General features: G+C 33.8%; 1 protein-coding gene across 4 annotated transcripts in view; it reads right to left on the reverse strand.

Moving 5' to 3' along the window:
* The window catches only part of LOC106463413 (equilibrative nucleoside transporter 3-like), a 44,460-nt gene extending 25,102 nt beyond the window's left edge, over positions 1 to 19,358 (reverse strand). Inside the window, exons 1-3 of one of the 4 annotated variants that reach the window (XM_022390898.1) lie at positions 19,252 to 19,350; positions 16,531 to 16,556; positions 5,026 to 5,331 (exon numbers count right to left, since the gene is read on the reverse strand). In XM_022390898.1, the coding sequence (XP_022246606.1) occupies positions 5,026 to 5,086 (61 nt within the window). In that variant the 5' untranslated portion in view covers positions 5,087 to 5,331; positions 16,531 to 16,556; positions 19,252 to 19,350. Of the gene's footprint in view, positions 1 to 5,025; positions 5,332 to 11,868; positions 11,962 to 16,530; positions 16,557 to 19,251 lie in introns of those variants that run through there. The other 3 variants (XM_022390900.1, XM_013923438.2, XM_022390899.1) reach the window with 3 other exon arrangements.
* Between the last annotated feature and the right edge of the window lie 4,109 nt (positions 19,359 to 23,467).

Below are 23,467 nucleotides of genomic sequence, written 5' to 3' on the forward strand. Positions count from 1 at the left end.
AATAATTCTATTCGCCAAAAAGAAAATCCGGAAAAGATTATAGTAGATCAAAATTAATATCAACGAACATGAAATAAACTGTTAGTAAAAAATAAATTAATATATTCCACATATTCATATTCAAGCAAACAGAAATTGTCTAATGAAATGGATAAAGTACACCAGAAATTGAATTTCAGCAATATTTAACTTCCTTTCACGAGTTATTAACACCTATAAATCTGGTAAGAAAGAAGCAACACAAACAATTACACAGTTGTCAACAGTGTACACAACGAAAATAATAACTTGAGATCTATAGTATCTGACCATATTTCAATACATACACGTGTAACAAAAATATAAAAATAAGATTTTCAAAACAAAACCAGAACTGGTAGGAAACATCCATAATTGATGATCGTAGTCTTATACTCTTAAACAATTCTTATTTACACATTTAACGCACGGTTGCAATCTTCTAATTAGGTGTGCAAACTGATGCCTTGACTATATAGATGGAGGGTGTGTGTGTGTGTTCATTTGCTTGTTTCGGATATTCGCGAAAAGTTGTACAAGGACTATCCGCACTATCGGTCTCTAATTTTGAGCTAATAGACTAGACTCTAGAGGGAAGGCAGCTCTATCCAACAGCAGCATCCGCCGTCAACTCTTAGGCTAGCTACCCTTCACTTGATACGATTTTAGGGCCCGGCATGGTCAGGTGATTAGGGAGCTCGACTCCCAATCTGCGGGTTCGAATCCCCGGTCCACCAAACATGCCCGCCCTTTCAGCCGTGAGGGCGTTGGTAAAAGGGTAGCCCAAGAGTTGGCGGTGGGTGGTCATGACTAGCTGCCTTCCCTCTAGTCTTACACTGCTAAATTAGGGACGGCTAGCGCAGATATCCCTCGTGTAGCTTTGCGCGAAATTCGAAACAAACAAACAATAAGATTTTAGCGTGACTTACGCACCCATGACCCCAAAGTGCTGATCCCGATTCTGCGGCAACGAGACACGAAACCATTAGATACTCGGATTCACAGACCAGTAAGCCTAATCGGGCACAAGACCACGCCTAAATCGTGTGTGAGGAGGCTTATTAGGAAAAGTAATGGTTTTAAATGAAAACAATAAACAAAATCACAAACATTTTTGAACAGTAATTTATAGAAACTTGTGATTAGACTGGTTTCTTCCGATGGATCAGTGTGGTTTATAGAAACCTGTGATTAGAATGGTTTCTTCCGGTGGATCTGTGTGGTTTACATAAACCTATGATTAGATTGGGTTTTTTCCGATGGATCAGTGTGGCTTACATAAAATGTGATTAGATTGATTTCTTCCGATGAATCAATGTGATCTACAGAAACCTGTGATTAGATAGGTTTCTTCCGATGAATCAATGTGATCTATAGAAACCTGTGATTAAATTTGTTCCTTCTGATGGATAAGTGTGGTTTATAGAAACCTGTGATTAGATTGGTTTCTTCCAATGAATCAGTGCGATCTAATTGATAAAAACTTGTGATTAGATTAGTTTCTTCTAATAAATCAGTATGGTCTATAAAAACCTGTGATTAGATTGGTTTCCTCCGATAAATCAGTTTAAAAAACAAACAAACTTGTGAATACTGATTTCTTCAAAGTTCACAGTTTACTTCAGTATAATTACAAAATAAATATCCATATAACCCTTAAAATATTAACAAATAAATATCAACTTAATTAAAAAAACAATTCAACCTTCTTACATTCGGTAATTTATGAGACAGTGATTGGATGAAATTTCATACAACCCACGAATGGCACAGCAGTAAAACGATAAATATTAGTATGTGAACATGTACATATGTAAGTATGTAGACAGAAATAGCTTACACATCTTGAGATGTTCTTTCGAAATAGCAGTTTAACTATGCTATAGATAAATCACGCACGCTCACAAACCAACTCGTCATTATGAACTATGTTTCTCATCCACTTAAACTATAAAATATAAAGTTCTAAGAACACTTTTATATAACTTCAGACAATATTTCCCGTGCGTACGTAAATTAGCAATGTATCTTATTAAACTACCCATTATGCAATTTGTTAACTTTCAAAAAAGTGAGGGGTGTTAAAAATGACATCATTTTAGAAGGATGGGTAGAGAGATACAAGTACATTAATTAAATACGTGTACATATGTGATTAATTATTAAAGTCTGGCATTGCAATGTGGGAAAAAGGTCTACGATTTATTAAGTTAAAATACACAAGCTGCAATATGCTGTGATTGATAACCTGCAAAAACCCGTGGTGGGCAGAACACAGATAGCCCATTGTGTAGCTTTGTGCTTAATTACAAACAAAGAAAAACGAAAATATCGATCCCATCTTTTATATATTGTATGTGGAAAATGAATAATTTCGGCCAATTTTGGGTCAGTTAATTGTTCTAATAGCCAAAAACAAAATTATTCAATACGTCACAGCAGGGTGTATCAAGATAGCTAATTCTAAGCTGATATCATGCACACTTTGAATTTCTGAAGAATTGAAACTGACTTGTACCGACAACTAAAAACCACCACACCAAGTCTTCACTAAGTTGGCAAAAGACAGGATTATTGCATTACAATAGGTTTAATAATCACTAATTGTAAGCGGCAGTGTTCAAACGAAAGTCTATATTGTCAAGTCTCTGTGTGACATCCTTGAATTTAATGTTTCGACATCAAACGACTACAAAACCATGCCGTGACGCACGTGCAAACTACGAAGGCAATGTGAGCCCACTGAGCACATAATATTCTATCACTGGGTCCTTGAAGTTCGTGAACAACACATTCAATTAATTATGTGTGTCGTGAGGTGGAGTCTACTCTGCGCCTCCCAATTTCTTGGTGCGAAAATCCCTTGAATGTTTCATCTATGCACTCGATTATCACGTGATACATTTAGAACACCACAGTAACCACATTACACCACATACACTGCAGTAAGCGTCGAAGGAGATATTACAGTAGCTGTATAGTGCACAATATGAAATAAAATACAGCAGACAAATTAAAGGGCAAAACCTTATAGCTAAATTGTTCTTCAGCCAGCGCTCAAATAAGAGTATATTTTAGAAGCACAATTTACTCATTGACAACAGTTAAGGAATCACTTCATTGACAGTTATGTCGCGAGTTACAAGCCGTGTACCAAACGTATCTTCAAACGTGTTCAGAGCTTGGGCCTGACTAATTCAGCTGGTCTTAAAGCATCACGTCACATTTAGCAAAAACAAATGCCCAGTATCCCCACCCTCTGGCATTAATACAATCCCAGTATCTGCGTAGTACAATTCTGATCAATCAGGGAACAACGTTATGAGGAAACATGACCTACTTCTCAGCCACATCAGGACCCCATCGGCTTTTTAAGCAGATTTCTTATGCTCCAAATTTCTTGTGGCTCTGTGACTTTGTTGATTATAGGATCCCTTATAATATACAATTCATACAAAGTTTTAATGGAAATACCATCAATATAACAGCTAATCCTACTTACTGTTGCTGGGGTTTTTTGTGTGTTTTACACTGAAAATGAGTGATTTTACAAATATTTGGACAGTTCTTTAGACAGAATATTGTGGACGGTATATAAGTTGATAATTCGAGAATTAAAACAGACAATCCCAATCCTGCCAGTAAGACCACAGGCATTGATTCCGCCTCTGGAAAGCACAATCAGTGATGCTTTTCACGTCATAACTGAACAACTGCAGAAACGATCATATTCAGTAATATACACTAAACATATTTGGCTCTATAGTTACAATCCCATAGATTATAGCTACAAACATAAATGTGTTTGTGACACCCATTGGTGTTGCTACCACTTCTAATAACCTCTTTATAAAAGTCCATGCATGTAACACCTACTAGCGTGGTTACCAATTCTAGTAATCTTTATATAAAAGTCCATGTATGTGACGCCTATTGGTGTTACTACCAATTCTGGTAATCTCTATATAAAGATCCAAGTACATGACATCTATTGGTGTTGCTACCATTTCTAGTCATCTCTATATAAAAGTCCATGTATGTGACACCTATTGGTGTTGCTATAAATTATAATAATCTATATGTAAAGATCCATGTACATGACATCTACTGGTGTTGCTGCCATTTCTAGTGATCTCTAGATAAAAGTTCATGTACGTGACACCTATTGGTGTTCCTACCAATTCTAGTAATCTCTATATAAAAGTCCATATATGTGACACCTATTGGTGTTGCTACCAATTCTAGTGATCTCTGTAAAAGTCCAAACAAGATGTGTAGTCAACTGCGCGGCTGACGCAGCTCTCGACCTTAAACTCAACTCGTGAAACCTGTTCCTCAATGTTTAATCACTGAAATTTATATTGGGTTCACAGACTGTAGAAAGGTGATTTTTAACTACTGTGTTGTACATGGTGTAAGTGATCTTATGATTTAATCCAAGCTGTGGACGGTTCTGAATAAACAGATATAAATTGCGACTTAACTGTCTCACTGTTTAACCGAGTTTTCGCCATTTTAAAAATTCTAAATTTGTCAACATTTTCGAAGAAGTAATATAATTCAAACTGAAGTGGCAACTAAAATAGGAAATCAGCAGATAACCGAGCCTAAAGACACTATATGACCAAAGTGGGCAACCATTATGATCCTGTGACGGCTGAAAGGGCGAGCATGTTTGGTGATGGGATTCGAGCCCGCAACCCGCTAGTTGCTTCTCCTTTGCTTTCAGTCACAAGTTCTTAGAAACACAACGCGTTGAGTCAATACGTTATGACCCTGTTGGCTACCAATCGCAAAGCCATAATGTACTGATTCAACGCGTTACGGCCCGATGGCCTTACACTTTTTGGAGTTTTCCGAAACGAGTTACACAGTCTAGCGAATAGCAAGAGTGGCATCATGTATCTAGCTTTCTCAAACAAACTATTAAAGATAAAAGTGGAATATCTTTATAAAAAAATATTATATTTCTGATTCCACACAGAGTTTACAGTGTGTATATGTTACCTCTGCCTTGTTTCGATGAACCAAAGGTTGAAGAAAACTCATCACTTTCGGATTTGTTCATATTTATTCGCTGTCTTGGTGGCAGATCCTGAGTGTGCTTGTTTATATTGGCATTGTCAAGAAACGTCCTTCATGGACGTGATGATCAGGAAACTTTCAGTTCAACTGCGATACCATATACTTCCGTCTTCAACAGCTACTCAATTACCTTGATTCGTTGTTAATCTACTGACGTCAGTGTTATCAGTACACGTCATGCTATTATCTTCATTGCTCTAATATTTTACATCAAATGGGTGAAAGTTCCTGAAAAAAGATATATATACGTATACCTTACTATCTATATAATACTACAAACAAAATTTTAAAAATTACAACTTTATCTAGAAATCAAGCTACTTAGCTCACGAAATATGTATGTCTTACAAGTACTAAATAAATATACATGTGTGTGTGTTTCACTGTGTTTTCGTCTTTCATGATCTAAAAAGCGTTTCTTCACAAAACCACAGTTCGTATTCTACAAGAGTTTCGAAAACAACTTTCAACATGCTACAAAAACTATGTTGCAACACACTTGACTGTATGGGATAACTGGACACATGTTTAACACCCTCCATCACTGTAAGTTACATCAGACATCGTATATACACCTGCTCGTTTCTGAAAATATACATAGACACTGTACAGAATTATTCAAAAGTCGCGCACTACCACGATTTTTTAATTCCTGCTTCACAGCTGTTCTACACATGCACTGCTGGTATCACTATAAGACCATTTCCATGCGTTTTTTGAAGGTTTATGACAACTCGACCAATTATTACATACATACACACACACACACATATATATATATATATATAAGACGGTTAATGAAACACCAACATCACCTTTGCATCACTCCGTACTTTTACACCTATTTCTTGCTAAACCCACAATAAAAAAATCATTGGCCCCATAATGTTCTGCGACACCTATCTCTAAAACGTAAATCATAACACACACTTCTACGACACCTATCTCTAAAACGTAAATCATAACACACACTTCTACAACACCTATCCCTGAAACGTAAATCACAGCACACGACCTTCTCATAAGAACACACTTGTACACCTTCTACTCCTCAATATTACATTCTTCTCCAATCCTACAAAAATACTTTAAAAATCATCTATTATAACACAGCACGTTATTATAACACACACGTATCTTAAACACAGAACACACATTTAGTTGTTTCTCATACCAACACTTCTGCAACACATACTCTTGAAAATAATTCATCGCATGTCTGATTGTTTTTAATAACAAATCTACAACTCACGTTAATACAAACAGCAATAACACAATTTACTGTTTATAAAAAATGCACATTTCCAAAAATACATTATGCAAAGATGATTGTTTTCGATAACACCAAATATATAACACAAGAATATCACTCTTTTAAAACATATATTCTTCCGAAAAGCATCACAACACCCAATCATGTTTCTGATGGTACATCTCAAGAACTATTTCTGTGGAGTAAAGCTCTAGTTTTTAAACAGACATTGAAATAGAAAATATTACCTGATTCTACATACCTTGAACATTTTTGGTACGTAACCAAGCTGTGGTTAAAATAACTAGCAGAAATATCCGCCCTCCGGGCAGGTATAACTGCTAGTACCTGCAGAAGGCTTTCTGGAATTGTCTGACAGTCCTACAACAATGTACTCATACCTGACATTCAATAATGTTCACCACCCATGAGAAAAAGGATTTTATTGAAATTTTTGTTTAAAAATGAGCTGTCATCACAGCATTACATCACAAAATTGATTTTATTGAAGTATTTCTTTGTAGACATAATTATAAATGAAAGTGCCTTGCTTTTCTGTTGCAACACTTATGAGATTTTCACTAAAGTTTTTATATATATATATATATATATATGAAACTTACTTCTTTTTTGTAATTTTTATTGGTTAATTCTGAAACATATCATTTTGTGGAAATGTAAATTATTTTATTTACTGCTCAGCTATAAAAAATACTTAAAAACTAAAAACTGTATAAATAAGTGTTATTTTTTGCAAAACATTACACTTCTGAGGATGACGCATGATATACGTCGAAACATGTAGAGTGTATGAGATTGTTTTCCAGTCACATCGGGGTTTTGTTTTTACCACTTTTTAAACTTGTACAGTAAGTTATTATTTTAGTAATTTGGAGAGTGGAAACAATCTCATTTTTATTGAATTGTGTAAAAAATAATCGTTGTTTTTTTTTTCAAAAAAAAAATAGTTTTTAAGATTGAACATTACACTAGGTAGTTTCCGAGATCCGAGTTTTTGACGCATACATCGCAAGCTCCATTATAATATGATATATTAAATTCCACTTATGCTCCCACACTGAATTCATTACAAAACCAAACATATTTTGTTTCCGAAACCAGGAAAAAATTGTGTGTGTAACAAAATTCGTCGTTTTATTTGACCGATTTCATTCGAAATATTTCGAATATAAAACGCAAACAATCACTAAAAGCTCCTACTATTAACACAGGCTTGTTTAAATATAATCCATGTAATATCGTAAAGTTTTTATGTTCAAAGTAAGGAAGAAGTTAGAAACGATCCCTTAAATGGGCAATTAATTACACACTTCCTTATTGCTTACTTACTACTTATCACTGTTGGTTACGTCATGAATCCACCCCTTACTACGCATGCTCAGTTGATTTATTAAGGCAAATACTAGCATTAACAGTTTTAAGCGAACTGAATTGGGCAGACAAGCATTTACTTTTCAACAGCTCATAATTCATAGTTTTAGCCCAGTGAAGTCGTAAAAATTGATAGAATACGTTGTCTATCTAGCGTTTTTCTGTGATTCACATAAAACATTTTCACCAAATTATTTAATACAGTAGATTTTAATTAAATTTCTTAGTAAAGATGAGTGTGACAAAAAGGATTGTCTACAGCAACTGAGAGGAAAGCGTAACTATAAGGCTTTTTAATTAGTAGCACTTTTATAAGATGTCACATGTCCTTGCACTTTTAATATCACGAAGGGCTGGGCTTGCACTAAGGTGTGCACGCGCGCCTTGTCTCATCTCTTCTTGCTTTATATCAAGAGTTTGTTTTTCTCTTCAAAATTAGTTACAACGACACTGTGCTAATGTCACACTGGACTTTTATTATAATTAATGGAATAGCTATGGTTATTTACTTTTGTTTTACTAATTATCTTTAAAGCGGTCTCATTATTTAGAAGAAACACCATATTCTTGTAACGATGCATAACAGACAGCTGTTGTTAAAATCCAGTTTATGTTTTTAACTTTTCTGAATCTAAGTAAAGAAAGTGGTAATGGATTGATTTCTAGCCAGGAAAAAGTAGCCTAACCAAGCCGATGTTTAATTTAATACAATAACCATAAAAGTTTGCAGTTATGGCTCTAGCTATATTAAATATCCTCTATTCAATAGTTTTTGTTCTTGTAGATCCTGGTTTAGTATCACTTAGCTGACGGTATAATAGTCACGTGCTTCAGCAGCTTCTTATGGCTAGTATAGAAGCATAAACTACTAAACGTAGGCGGCTCCTGTTCATTAAGTTTGAATATTCTGTCTGGCTGATCATCAAAATTATTAATAGAAGCATTGGTTTCACTTAACTGAGTAAACATGAAATTCCAAAGATATAAATATGTTGCCTACAAATACACACACAAATGCATATATAATGGCAAAGGTACCTGACAATGTTGGTTTTAAGGAGTAATGCTGTAAATGAGGGCGTGGGCCTCCCCCTTACACTATTTTGAGCGTAGCACACCATCCATTTGTAAGATGTAAAGACATCCGTGTTACGTACGGAATTAAAAGACACTTTCATTTACACTTCGCGTATTTTGCTATCAACTTTCTCACGCAGTTGAGTCTTTATTCGCGACATTAAGGCGGTAAAATTGAAATGTCTGCCAAACTAGAACCGTTCATCCGAGTGCTTATTTATTTAAACTATAACTATGTGGTATTCACCTGAATTCCTCTGTCAAGTTTAATGGAAATTGGTTTAGCCACTTTCTCACAACAACTTGTGACACCAGACAGACAGACAGACGGATATGGTTTTTTTTATTATACATACACACACATAATATTTAAAATACTTATCGAAATGGTGAGGGAAAAGCATATACTGTACAAAAATGCAACCTCTTTACAGTGTGAATCTTCACCATACTATAGTCAGTCAGGTGTTGATAGTTTACACTGCGACTAGCTCGCATCCAACCAATCAGAAATATCACAGCAGTATAAAGCGGGTAAAAGTACAGGCAATCATACTATGACCAGTAATAGTAGTAGTGTGATTCTAGTAAGGACTCCAGGACTGAAAAAACCGCATAACAAACGCGTAGAAATCAACGTTTTGGCTAGCCAAAGATATTCCAAGCCAAAAATTATAGCAATACAATGTTCCAGTAGGAGCTGTATGCAACATTTTGGAAAGGATACGTTAGTAGTAGAAGTGGTTGAGCTAGAAAACCGAAACTTTCCAAAAATTATTTTAAGTACCGTCGGGTGTGCTCTTTGCGAGATAGGCAACGTTCGAGTGTAGATCTTGCCTCAAAAACATTAAGATACCTATTAGGTCGATATGGTCCCAATAGACGTTTAGCTGCTCGAAAACCTATGCTAAAGCTAAGTCACATGGTTGAAGTGTTCATCGGAGCAAACTTGAGACGTATGCTCTTTACAAATGAATTCCAAGTCTGAATTGTTCGGCTGAGCTACCGGTGGGGAGGGAGTAGACGACGCAGAGAAAGATAGTGTCATAGTCAATGTACAACATCTTCAGTGAAGTATGGTGGGGACTCGTACAAGGTTATTTAGAGTGGAATCTCAGTCAACGGTTTCAGTGAATTACACAAAACTGCTGGCACTCTGACTGCTGACAAGTATAACAGATCCTGATTCATCTTGCCATTCCCTGAGGAACACAATTCATCTAGCGGAGTTTCATCTTTCAGCAATACACTATTCTAAAATGTGGTCAAACAATATCTCGACAGCAGAGGCCAGTGGAACGTTCATAACCATGGCTTGGTCTGTACAAAGTCCCGGTGTGAACATTCTTGAAGCTGAATTGTTGCGGAAAATAATACAGGACAATCGGAACAATATTTATCATTGATAAACTATACAGCCGCATGAAAACAAGGTTTGATGCCCTGTGTAAAGCAACGGGCTCACTTACAAAATACCAGAGAATTATACTTTTTGTACTTTATATGATAATATATTGCATCTTTAATAAATTTACCATCTAGTTGCCATTATCATTGTTTATGACTTCTGTATATGCATTGCTTTTGTATTTCCATTACTGTATGTACAGTTTCCATGACGTGAATATATAGTTAATATCGTATTGTGAAAATACACACGTATATTAATAAAAACTTCTATATATGAACAAAAATACCACTTACATTTCAGCAAATGAATAAATACATCCACGTAACTAAAATAAACTATTTAAAATATAGATCAACAAAACAAATCATTCACAAATGTAACTAAATATTCGCCATAAAAAACACGCTTGGGTACTGCGTTTGCGAAACTGTTGCATATTTCGAGATAATACGATAGTTTATCAACTGGTGAATGTAAGGTATACAGGCCACCTGGTGGTTATTTGTTGTAATAATGAGGTATATTTGACACAAGAATACCACCTGTTTGGATCAAGCTGGTTTGGAAATGACGTCAGAAATCAGTTTTAAACGATTTGACTTTTCGAAAATATATTTACAAAAACATAATTCGAACCTTCCGACTTTCACTTATATACGAATTCCGATCCAGCTTGTTAGTACTAATTATTTAGCAGAATGCAAACTAAACGGCAAAGTTATTCCAATTACTCGTTATTCTTCTGGCTTAATGTAAGTTCAAACTACACCCACTATATTGAAATCATTATGTGAAAAAACGACTCGGATTCCACATATATTTAAGTTTGAACAACATGTCGTTACGCTATGGGAACGTGAAATTACACAACCTAGTCCAATTAAATCTAATATAAAACAATGCCTTATACTTTCTACTTTCTAAGTTTCGTAATGCTGACTGGTGCATAACACATATAATTACAAATAAGTAAAAGAGCCGTGAACTCCTGAGAATCTAACACATCTGGACTTTTTTAAGGCTTCAAACTCCACCCGTTTTCTTTGACCACTGTTAATTTCTAACTTATGGATGTAATGACGACGAACTGTTGATAAAAGAAAGTTTCCATGTTACGAATGTAAATCCAAGCCTCAACAGAAATTTCAACTTTTTCTCTCTCTTTTTTTTTAAAAATTGAATATTTTATAATTTCCGAACACTATATTTTTACATTATATTTTTTAGTAATTACTGTTCCCTTGATTGCTGTCATAGATTTATTGAAGATGAAGTACGTGTAATTCCGAAACGTTCACTGAAGTTATTTACTACTGTTGCCCTGTCTTTACTATTCATTATCAGACTTCATTTTCCACTAAAACAGTTAATTGCTAATACACATAGACGACGGTATTGACCCGAAACCATACGTCTCTTCAGAACTTTTGAAAAATTAGACAAAAAATTAGTTAAGATCAAAACTTGACACTTCATTTCTTACTATCTACAAGCAACATCACCTTTCAGCAAAGTTCTTAAATTTCAAAACCACAAATCACCAGCTTTGTGACTCACAGGACTATCGTTTCTGCCAACATCGTCTTCTTCAAGAAGAAATAAAGCTAAAATATCTAAGGAAAAGGCAACTTACCAATCAGCGTAAAGCATGTTATTTGGAGCTTCAAAACTCTGTTTCCTGGATTGATTTCAACCACCTTCGTAATAGTATATGCACTTTCAACTATAAGGCTTTTATCCCATCATGAACACATACAAAATACAGAACTTAATAAGTTATCTTCCTCTAATCATCCTAAATCGCAAAACCCAAACCAACTGATTTTTAACTCTGGTGATGTTGAGCTAAGTGAAAGCTGCAAAAATGCTCTGGCTAAAGGCCTAAACTTCTGCTTGACACCATTTAAGTTAAAATTTAGTGATTACCTCTTGATATTACTGACAAAACTTTAAAATCTTATAACAGTTTACACCTTCACCAGGATCACACAATTTCTGTAATTAACTCTATTACTCAAATTAAGACGGTTGAGCAAATAAAACAACTTGTAAAATTATCTGGAGATAACGATCGTTATATTTATTTATTTATAACTAGTTGAAATACCCATCCCCTGGACGGAAGTTATTTAAATTCATGATTAATGAAAGCTTATCTTAGGACATGAAAAGTTGCTCCCCTTATATGTAACCCCCCCAGTGGCACAGCGGTATGTCTGTGGATTTACAACGCTAGGAACTGGGTTTCTATACCCGTGGTGGGCAGAGCGCAGATCGCCCTTGTGTAGCTTTATGCTTAACTACAAACAAACAAACCAAACCCTTATATGTAACTGTAAAAAAAAGGCAAAAACAAAATGTGAAACCGCAAATTTGTATGTATCTCCCCAAGGATCCAATGAATCTCCGTACCAAATTTTGTGGAGATCCATCTACAGGGAGCGAAATAGTGGTAAAAAACGCAACCCCCCCATAAAAAACTGCAAAACGTAAAATGCAAAACTTTATATGTTCTCCCGAATGGACCTAATGAACCTCCATACCAATTTTGTTGAAGATCCATCCACACCCTGCGAAGTAGTTACATGGACATACAACATACAATACTATTATATCGATATAAATTCTTTATACTTGTGAATATTTTGTATTCTTCCTATTCCTTTAAGAGTATTTAGCAATACACCATCCAATTATGGACATTAATATCTCTAAACGACTTTTTTCTTTGGGCTAATAGTCGTTGGTACTAAGTTAAAAGTCATTTTATGAAATAACTATAAAATTCCAATTCAAAGTAATTAAACCAGGTAAGACGTACCATTTTTTTGGAAAACAAATTAAGTAATTACAGTATTATCACTTGGGCGACTTTTAGAGTAATTTTGTACCAGTTACACCAACACTATTTAGAATAGCTAGTTTAATCACATGAAGCGCAAAAACATCCTTAGGAAATGACATCAAAAACGTAATAACTTGGAGTAGGTCAATGAGAAACATTCATAGAATGTTTAATATTTTTGTGATACGTAATAAAGTTGTTTTTTTATTGCTCTAAGCGCGAAGCTACTCAGTGAGCTACATGCGCTTTGCCCACCGCAAGTATCGAGCAACGATTTTTATCGTTATAAGACCAAAAGCTTACTGCTGAATCGCTGGGGCCTGATAAGCAATAAAACGATGTTTTTTGTTTGTTTGTTTGGTATTAAACACAAAGTTACACAATGGGCTAACTGTGCTCTGCCCACCACGGGTATCGAAACTCGGTTTCTTTCTGGCGTTGTAAGTCCGCAGAGGGGCCTTAATTTTGAACTGATAGACTACGGAAAGCCTGTTATTCAACAGCAACTACCGCCTACTCTTAACAAAATATTGAACCCTAAGCACGGGCGTCCGCGTGGGGATGGGGGATAACTCTTACAACCAGGCTACGTCCAGCCCTGTAATGAAAAGAAAAGCGAAACTCCCACACATGAAATTGAAAGAATTTAACATACTAAGAAATCATTTGATATTTGAAGCATTTCTTATGAAAAATAAAAATTTTTCATATTAATGAATGTATTTCATTGATTGACTTTTGTATCCGTACTGCACTGCAGTTTAATCTTTACAATATGTACATCTTTATCACTTGCTTTTTAAACGAACTTATCTAATTTAAGGCTTTTTGACCCACCCTGTGCACTCAAATCTCTGAAACTATTAAGGGCAATACAGAAGAACCGGCACTGGTATATGTACGTGTATATCGTCACTTTAAATAACTGCCTTTTGTAAACATTCGATCATCTGACGCCATCTGTTCCAGGTCTTAGCGCCACCTATGTTAAAACTGCAATCTTCAGTTTAAATACTATCTTGAATCACATTCGATCATCTGAAGCCATCTGTTCCAGGTCTTAGCGCCACCTATGTTAAGACTGCAATCTTCAGTTTAAATACTATCTTGAAACGTTGAATTTCATGTGCATGCATAGTAAGTTTAAAATTTAACCACATGAAATGTATAGTATCAGTTCTAGCTTCCAAGAATATAGTTTTAACATATATGTGTTTAGAGAATTTTATATAGTTTCTTCTTGCATTCAAAGTAATGCAATAAATAAATAACTAAAATTGTATAGTACTAACAATAATTTCAACTTGTAATTTTCAACGCTGCACAGGCATGTGCGAGCTACGTGGAGTAGCACACGTGATTCGAGCAAAATTATCATACTCCTACTTTACTGATATTTATGCGTGTATATACATGTGTTCAAAATTAATGTGTTCAGATTATTATCAGTAATTAGCACAATCTGCTACTTATAGTGTGACGTCACATATCCCAGCTAATGACTTAGACCTGACAAATCAGTGTTGTGTAATCTGCATCCTATATTGTTAAAAGCAGTAAGTTACAAAATTTGTTAGTTGGAGTTCTTGAATTTTTACTTGATAATATGCCACATTAAGTAAATTTGTGACTAAGGGTGTAATGTGTTATATCTGACACGAGATTTTATGGTATGTGAATTGTTTGTTTGTTTGTTTTGTAATTAAGCACAAAGCTATACAATGGGATATCTGTGCTCTGGCCACCACGAGTATCGAAACTCGGATACTAGCGTTGTATGTGAATACACTATATCTTCTGTTACTATTATAATATTTATTCTGAGTTTATTTTTGTTCAAAGTTTGTGCAGGTTTTACTTAACATGTGGTGAAAAAACCGCTACATTTATCTTGTTTCAGGTTAACTTTGTTTTCCTCGAAGTAGGTAATACATGTAATAAGAATGACTAGTCACGTGGTATCGTATGTCTCTCTGGGTAAATGCGAGGTTTCTTGGAAACAAAACTTAGTATGGTTTGGAACATCATTTAAGATAGTCTAGTAGAACTTGGTCGTATTTATCAATATAGTAATAGCGACAGTGCAGCCTAAATAAACTGTAAGTGCACATACTATGTTTGTGTTTAGTTATTGAAATATCGTTTATTTTGCATTGCATCTTGTGTCTAATATCATTACTTCATTTTACACTGTCTCAATTAGTAGGAGATTTAGTACTATTCCGTAATCGATATGTTAAATGAATTTCCTATTATTTAGCATGCCTATCCGATAGCTTGAACGAATATTCAATTCAACTGAACATACAACTAGGTGTACTTCCGCAGGGTCTCCGATAGTGTTCTGTTTCAAGAGTAAATAAAATCAAAATTTAAGAGTAACAAATATTTTTATTTCTCGCTTTTGAAGTTCATATGTCATGATGTGTTGTAGCCTACAGAGTGCAAAATTCTTCTCGTGTTTCATAGCATGCACACGTTTTACTGAAGTCACGAAGTACAAATTGCAACGTTAAGCGTCTCATTCAGTTTCTACTGACTGTCTGACAGACAACACACGACTGTGTAGTGATGCGAGAAGTTAAAACAAGTGACCCCCTCCAGACAGCTTTCAGCCTTCTTTTGGGGAAACTAGAACTACTTGTGAAAAGACCAGAGCAGTTGATCGATGCAGAACGATGTTAAAATTATGTTTATTTTGATATTGCTAAGATCACTAGTTTACTTCTTATTGGGATGACAGATTGGCAATCAAATGCCATCTGGATCTGACCATGTGACTAAAAATATCTTATAACTGCTCCCTACAAAACACACTATTTTGAATTGGTTATTATCACAACTGAAAAAGTAATATTTGAAAGCAAAATTTTGTCAATGAAAAGGTCATTGCATTCCCCAGTTTTAAGTAAAAAGGATCAAAAATAATTTACTGCATGACCAACTATATTAACATTTTGTAAAAATTTGAAGTTACACACATGTCATTTGTCTCTCAATCTTTAAAAACTAGACACATTCATAGAATAAGAAACATCAACTGTACCATTATCTGTTCGACAAGAATTTGCCCAAGTAATAAATAATTGAACAAAAGAGCTTCAAATGTATAATGTAAACAATGCTGATCATAGAAACTAATAGAGTTTACCAATGAATAAAGAGAGAGATCATGAGATTCCATCTACAACGTTTTTGGTGTACAACATGAAATGACACAAGAGTAGTAAGAAGTTTTCAATGTATAATAATGGATTATTAGTGATGAAATATTACACATGCACTAACACCAGAATAACATACAACATAAATATTAATCTTTACACCACGTTAGTTAAGTTCTAATATTTAATGTCTTCACAGTGCAAGTTTGAACTGCATGAAATCTTTATAATATAATGTGATCATTTTTAGATAATGGTTTTAACATCATGTGCCAGATGTACTTACCTCTGGCTTCTGATATAGTATAGTATCTGTAAAGGAACAAATGAACTCTTAATAATCACTATTTTTGAATAAGATGTAGGTTCTCAGGAGTGTAATAAACCTTCAGTTGATGCAATGTATTTTTAACTTTTTTTGTATTAAATCCAAAATAAATAAGATGAAAAACACCTTCCAGAAATTGTAAAATATCTATACAATACAAAAACCTACATAACTTCTTAAATATAGTTTGAAACTTGGAAAAATATGAAATTAATTACAAGTTAAATAAATCATTTAAGAACCTCTTCTAAGTAAATAAGTATTTTCACTGTTGTGAGTTTTAAACATGGTTGTTGGAACAGGATAGAAATGATTACACATATGAAGAATTGGAAAGATTCCAGCTTTATTTAGGTTTAAATTTCATATATACACATATATATATATATATATGTGATTGACTAGTCCTTTAACTTGTGCTAATATTTTTTAAAGTATGTACATAACACATTTTTAATACTGTGTCTATTCCCTTTTTAGGAGTTCAGTGAAAACAATAGCTTTGATGCCTCAATTTTGATGCTAAAAAGTTCATGTTTTTATAGTTGTAAAAGAAACCCTACAAAATCAAACAGGAGTATTCAATAAAAATATAACTGGGTCAAGTGACAAAAATGAGTTATTTCCAGTAACATAACTTCGTAAATACAGTTTGAGACTCATAATGAAACTGTGTTAAACAACATAATGAAACTGTGTTTTGTAGCATGCTGTTCCATTCTCAAATCACACCTAAGAATATATATTGTACATATGTTTAATACATATTCTTCTATAATGATTTTTTAGAATAACTAACCAAAAAACAAAGTATTATATGGAATTTCTAAATTTGGCTTCCATCAATGGCTTAGAGATCAAGATAAGGAATTATAATTTCTTTATCAAATGTCTTCCAAATTGTATTATCATTGACAAAAAATAGTTTGATGCATGCTTTTATAATGTTATATCCTTATTAGAAAAACTGAAATAATGAAATTAATGTGAGACACAGTTACAAATTGTGCATTGTGGAGATAGAAGCATTTTGAGAAACAATGGGCAAGATAGCTCAGAAACTGTACTTCATTAAGCATTACTAAATAATTATTTAGTTGTAAAAATTTCACAAAGTCAGTAAATGGCTAGGTTTGTCCTTGTTCGATTATTATAAGGTAATTACCAATAATATTAAAAATCTATTTAAAATGCTACTACAAAAAATGTTGTAATTTAATAAACATATTGAGTTGGTTCATACTTGAACCAAAGAGCTACAAAGCAGTGCCCTTATAACATTTTTTGTATAAAAGTTTTGTCTTTCTAAAATTATTTGCGTCATTCAAGTTAAATGCTTAATTTTATATATTTTTTCAATTAACTCGGCTTTGTTTTTGGATTGTTTTTATACTGATTACATGGGTATTCTGTGAGTTGGCAATCTTGATAGGCTTGGTTAAGAAACTAGGAAAAAATTACAACCACACAAATGACTGAAGGCCATTGCATTTTACAATAGTATTTATTTATCTATACTTTGGAGTACTGTGTATAACAAAGTAGCTCGTCTAAACATTCCAAATGTGCTTATACATACAAATAAAAACAGAGCTAGAATTCACTCTGTATTAGGCCTTACAACTGCGCATATATTTAAAAAGTTACTTAATCATTAATGATAATCACAAATTTGGTGAAAGGGTATTTGTATGTATAGTAGTACTTTGTTATATTTTATTTTCGCATTGCCAATAACATACTGATCAGTCGGGGCAACATAAATCAATTTGGGTCCCTCAAAACTGTTATTTTTCACACTTACTCTTCAAAAAAGTATTGACTAAAACCCACCCTTTACTTTAGTGCTATCGACGGAAAAATATAACTTAAGTTAGGCTGACTTAACTGGAGACTAGACCGTCTTTTCAAAATATCAAACCGTGCCTTCTCATTCTTTGTATTCAGAATAAAGTACAGAGAAATCAAAGGCCTTTTATAGCTTTATCTTATCGATCCCCAAGATAACATTGTAACTTATAAGTTATACAAAATCTCCTCTTACACTTCTTTTTTTAAAATGAAAATAATAAGTTAAAAGATCTTCAACAATTCCTATTAATAACAACAGAATCATATTCAGGGTCTCTCAAATGATAACTAACTATCTTTTACAGAAGTCGCACAAAAACGTACTGGGGAAATTACTTGGACTTAGGAAATTGGGTTCACAAAAATGTATTACATGTTTTACTTTAATAATCTATATCCCCCTTCAAGTTCTAGTTCTGGTATTCTATTAATTTGTAAATTAGTCCTATATGCTTTAAACATTTAATTTAATTTGAAACGTACTGCAAAATGACCCGAGCCATATCGGTAAATTATAACCTGATGTTTTTTACATAATTATAACTGGGCAGTAAGTGCAAGCTTACATTACAGTAACTGTAATCTGAGACAAGTTACAAAAGCCATAGCCTCATGTGGCATTGGTTTGGTAAACGGGATGCTACTGGATGAAGTTAAAATTTCAGGGGCCTGAACTTTGTAGTGAATTTCAAAAATTAAATAAAGTCCGAATTAAAATTGCACACAACAACGTAATATTTAATACAATTATAAAACTTTCAACAACTTAAACAAGAAAAATAAAATATTTTGCTTTAAATGTAACACTGAAGATTAAATTCAACTCACCTCGTTCCACTCACACTAAATCGTGCGTTACTTCACACAAAAATGGTAGGAAAGAGATTAAGATGTAACTCTCAAGTTCTCAACCTCTGCTTTCGTCCGTTTGCGCGCAAGGGTGCATGGGATATAGCGGGGCTTTCTCTCGAAGTAGGTCCGAGGGAAAATCAAAAACGAAAAAACAATATATATATATATATATAACTGTTTAATGTTGGTGTATTCAAATTATATACACCATAGCCAATGCTCAATGTTACATTTATAAATTAGTTTCACAAGATTTACTTAATACTTCCGCTTAATAAAACCACATGATCCAATGAAAACGTGAGTTTTTTATATTACGTGTGACGAAAATACTTAAGATGTGGCTTTGCTTAGGAATTTTGGCCTATTTACGTAATAAAAACAATTTTCTTTTCTTCTGTTATATATAATCCGATCAGGTCTTTGTTGCATCTGTTTTTGACGCAAGATATCCAAAGTAGGTTTGAAACTTCGCTATAGCTGTGCTGTACGCAAATATACAAACGATTGAAACATACTTTTATCCTAATTAATAAAAAAAAAAGTCAAAACCTATTTATATATCGCCCGTGCTGACGAAACTAAATATATAATGATAAGGTACCTAGTCAAGATATTTTCCAAGGGTTCTAAAAGAGATTAAGGATTGCGCAAGAAAGCCCTTACTAAATGTGTTCTGAGTTTTAGAGTAGTGGAAGTGTGCTAGAAGACTAGAAGCTGGCTAATGTTACACCTATTGTACTTTTAAGGTTTAAGAGAGGTAATAAATATTGTCCATGTAATTATAAGCCAATTAGTATTACTTTTGTGATGGTAAAAGTTTTGGAGAGATTAATAAAAGGTGCTTTTCAAAGCCAGCTAACAAAGGTATGTATTTAACATACTTGAATTTTCAAAAGGCTTTCGACAAAGTGTCATATAAAAGACTAATAAAGAAAATTATCTCCGTGGGTGTTAGGGATAAGTTGGCTCAATGGATTAAGGAATAGTATGAGGAGAGGAAGCAAAGGGTTGCAATAAATGGTGTCCAGTAAAACTAGATTGGAGTTGCATAAGAAGGGTAGCTCATATTCTTTTTGATATATCCAAAGGAATGATCAAGAAATTAGTCAAGTTTGCTGATGATATTAAAGTTTTTGATTTAATTGGCCCTGAAGAGAATTCTGTTGTTTTGCAAAGGGATTTGGATATTTTTTTGAATTGGGCAAATAAACAGATGACACTTAATTATGGTAAGTGCAAGATAATGCATATAGTCAACATTAATTTAAATTGTAATTACTAACTTAATAGAAATCAACTCAACAGTGTTAGGGAAGAAATGATCTTGATAATGATTTCTAAGAAATCTTTCTTTACTAACTTCATACGGTTTTCAAATCTCGTTGACAGCAGCGTGTGGCACAGTGTGTGGTTGAAATGCTGTTGTTGTAGGCTATTATTTTCAATTTAGATGTTTTTATTGTGGTTTCGCCGGAATGAGATTTCACATCATATGATGGACGTGGTTTAGAACCTAGGACCTTCATGGAAGTTCGGGAGAGAATTTTGGCCATATAAAAAGCTAGTTAGAGAGAGATTTAATAAATAATTAAAAATCAACGTTTTATATTTACACAATTTTAAAAACTTTATTGAAGCCGGCAACGGCTTCCATTTTAAAAGCAGACTTTACGTGTACATTGTTTTGACGTCTTCGGGGGTTATTTGCAAGATACAATAATTTATAACTTAAATAATTTAATAACGTTGATTTCAATTATTAATTGCATTTTAAATAACACACAAGTGCTGATCATTCATATTTAGAGAGAAATTATTGATTTGTGAATCTGTTATAGTCAGAAGTATAGGGGACAAGTTAAAAGTGGGAGGCAAGGTTTATTTGACCGAGCGAAGCGAGGTAGTGTGCGCCATAGGCACACCAATTACTGGTTGAGTACGGGGCTCGCCTTAAGTCTCGGGAAGGTGAGTTCTGGATTAAATTTCATGCACTCTTCTACTTTTCTTGAGAGTAATTTTCTATAATTTGGTGCATTTTTAGTGGAACAGATTAAAAATTAAGGGGCCCGCTTTTTACACCATTACAGTGAATGATTGATTACTGAGTTAGCGAATTTATTGTAAGTTCTTCTGTTACTGTCAGTAAGTTAGTCAGTTAGTTTAGTTTTGTATTTACTAATTATGTTTCGTCGAAGTATTAGAGGCACAAGAAAGTGTTAAAAGAACAAGAGAATTTGCAAGTAAGTGATTGTTATATTGGCGTGAGATTAGGCCTATCAGTGAGAGTTAATCAAGCTAACTAAATAAGTTGTAGCAAAAGGAATAAAACGCATGCGTTTTCATTAATTAAGTGGACTAGACTTTGCATTATTATTTTTATCGAATAATTCAAAACAACCAGCCCAAAAATAAAAATCGTTATTACAGTGGTATTAGAAATGGGATTAATCTGATAAAAATAAGACACAATCAAAACTGAACTTTAAGATGTTGGTTATCCTTGAAGTGAGATTGAAAATTTAATGAAAATGATGAACCAGTAGAAAGAAAATCAAGAAAAAATATAAAGAAATTAAAATAATATCAAAACGAAAGAAACCTATTTAACTTACAAGAAACTGAAAACCAGCTTCAGAAATGAAAACAATTATTCTAAGACAGATGAAAGCAATACATTTTCGCACATAAAAGTAATGAAATTATACAAAATTTAAATAGGTTAACATATTGTTACGTCTCCGTTCGCTAATTAACTTTCCGTAACTTCGTTCCGACGAAACTTTAGCGGCACAAGTCCTTACTTAATAAAACTGGTTTATTCTTTCCGAATACAACTCTACGATACAGTCAACTTCAACAATCGCGCCTAAAACAAACGCTAATCAACGAACGTCAACAATACTTCTGACTGCAGTTCAATTACTCACTATCTACACACACATTATTGCGTCACGTTGTCACCCTCTTATATATATACCAGACTACCCTATCTAGTAAATGCTAGGGCATTCATGAAAGAACAAGATAGTTCTAGAAACGTGGCGTCACACTAGTCATGTCACCTCGCTGACGCAACAATATCAATAAGTCAACTGTATTACATATGTACCAAGAACTGTATATAGATACACGACTCATGCTTCTCTCTCTAAAAGCTTCTACGATAGTTCAATGCCTGTCACGGTTAGTTTTACACACATTGAAACATCGTTTCGAGATCACCGTTTTGTCGACAGAAATAGTTGTGTTAACAATTTAAACACAATATTAATAAATCGCTTAAACTTAAATGTCTCGCTACGCAATGAATGACGTAAATGTTACATTCGTTAAAAATTCTCTTTATCTGGTGTTTCTGGCGAATATAGATTCAAATCATTAGAACCTTTTTTTTTATTTGTCCATTGAATGTGTTTCACTCTTTATTCAAGCAATAATGGGCCTAGTGACTTCGTCAAATATGTATAATTGGGACTCTATTCCACAACATTTAATTAACCAATAACAGACCTAGCGACTTCGTCAAATATATATATAATTGGGACTCTATTCCACAACCTTTAATTAACCAATAATAGGCCTAGCGACTTCGTCAAATATATATAATTGGGACTCAATTCCACAACCTTTAATTAACCAATAATAGGCCTAGAGACTTCGTCAAATATATATAATTGGGACTCAATTCCACAACCTTTAAACTGTATTATCGTTCTTTTCTTCTTCTTTTAGTTTTCTATAATGACAGAAATCGATGTTCTAGTATGATGTTTTTGTTGTGTTGTTGTTTGTCATTAATCACAAAGCTACACACTAGAGGGCGTTCTAATATGAGGCGAATGATCAAGAAGTGACGGCAAATACGTTCAAATTAATATACACTGTTAGCTACTTTTAAATGTAGCTGCCACTATCCTAAGTGTTAGATATATATATATACATACACCAATGTTTGTGTTTTACACCCAGATATCACTCACATAGTCCGTGTGTTAACCAACACACTTACACCTAAGATACTGTTTCCCAATATACTATTTGACTGCCAGTGTGATAACCAACACACTTACATTTAAAATATACTAGTTTCCCAATATCCTATTTGACTGCCAGTGTGATAACCAACACACTTACACCTAAAATATACTAGTTTCCCAATACACTATTTGACTGCCCCTGTGATAACCAA

The sequence above is a fragment of the Limulus polyphemus genome, unplaced genomic scaffold, assembly GCF_000517525.1.
Source record: "Limulus polyphemus unplaced genomic scaffold, Limulus_polyphemus-2.1.2 Scaffold1400, whole genome shotgun sequence".
Classification (NCBI taxonomy): domain Eukaryota; kingdom Metazoa; phylum Arthropoda; class Merostomata; order Xiphosura; family Limulidae; genus Limulus; species Limulus polyphemus.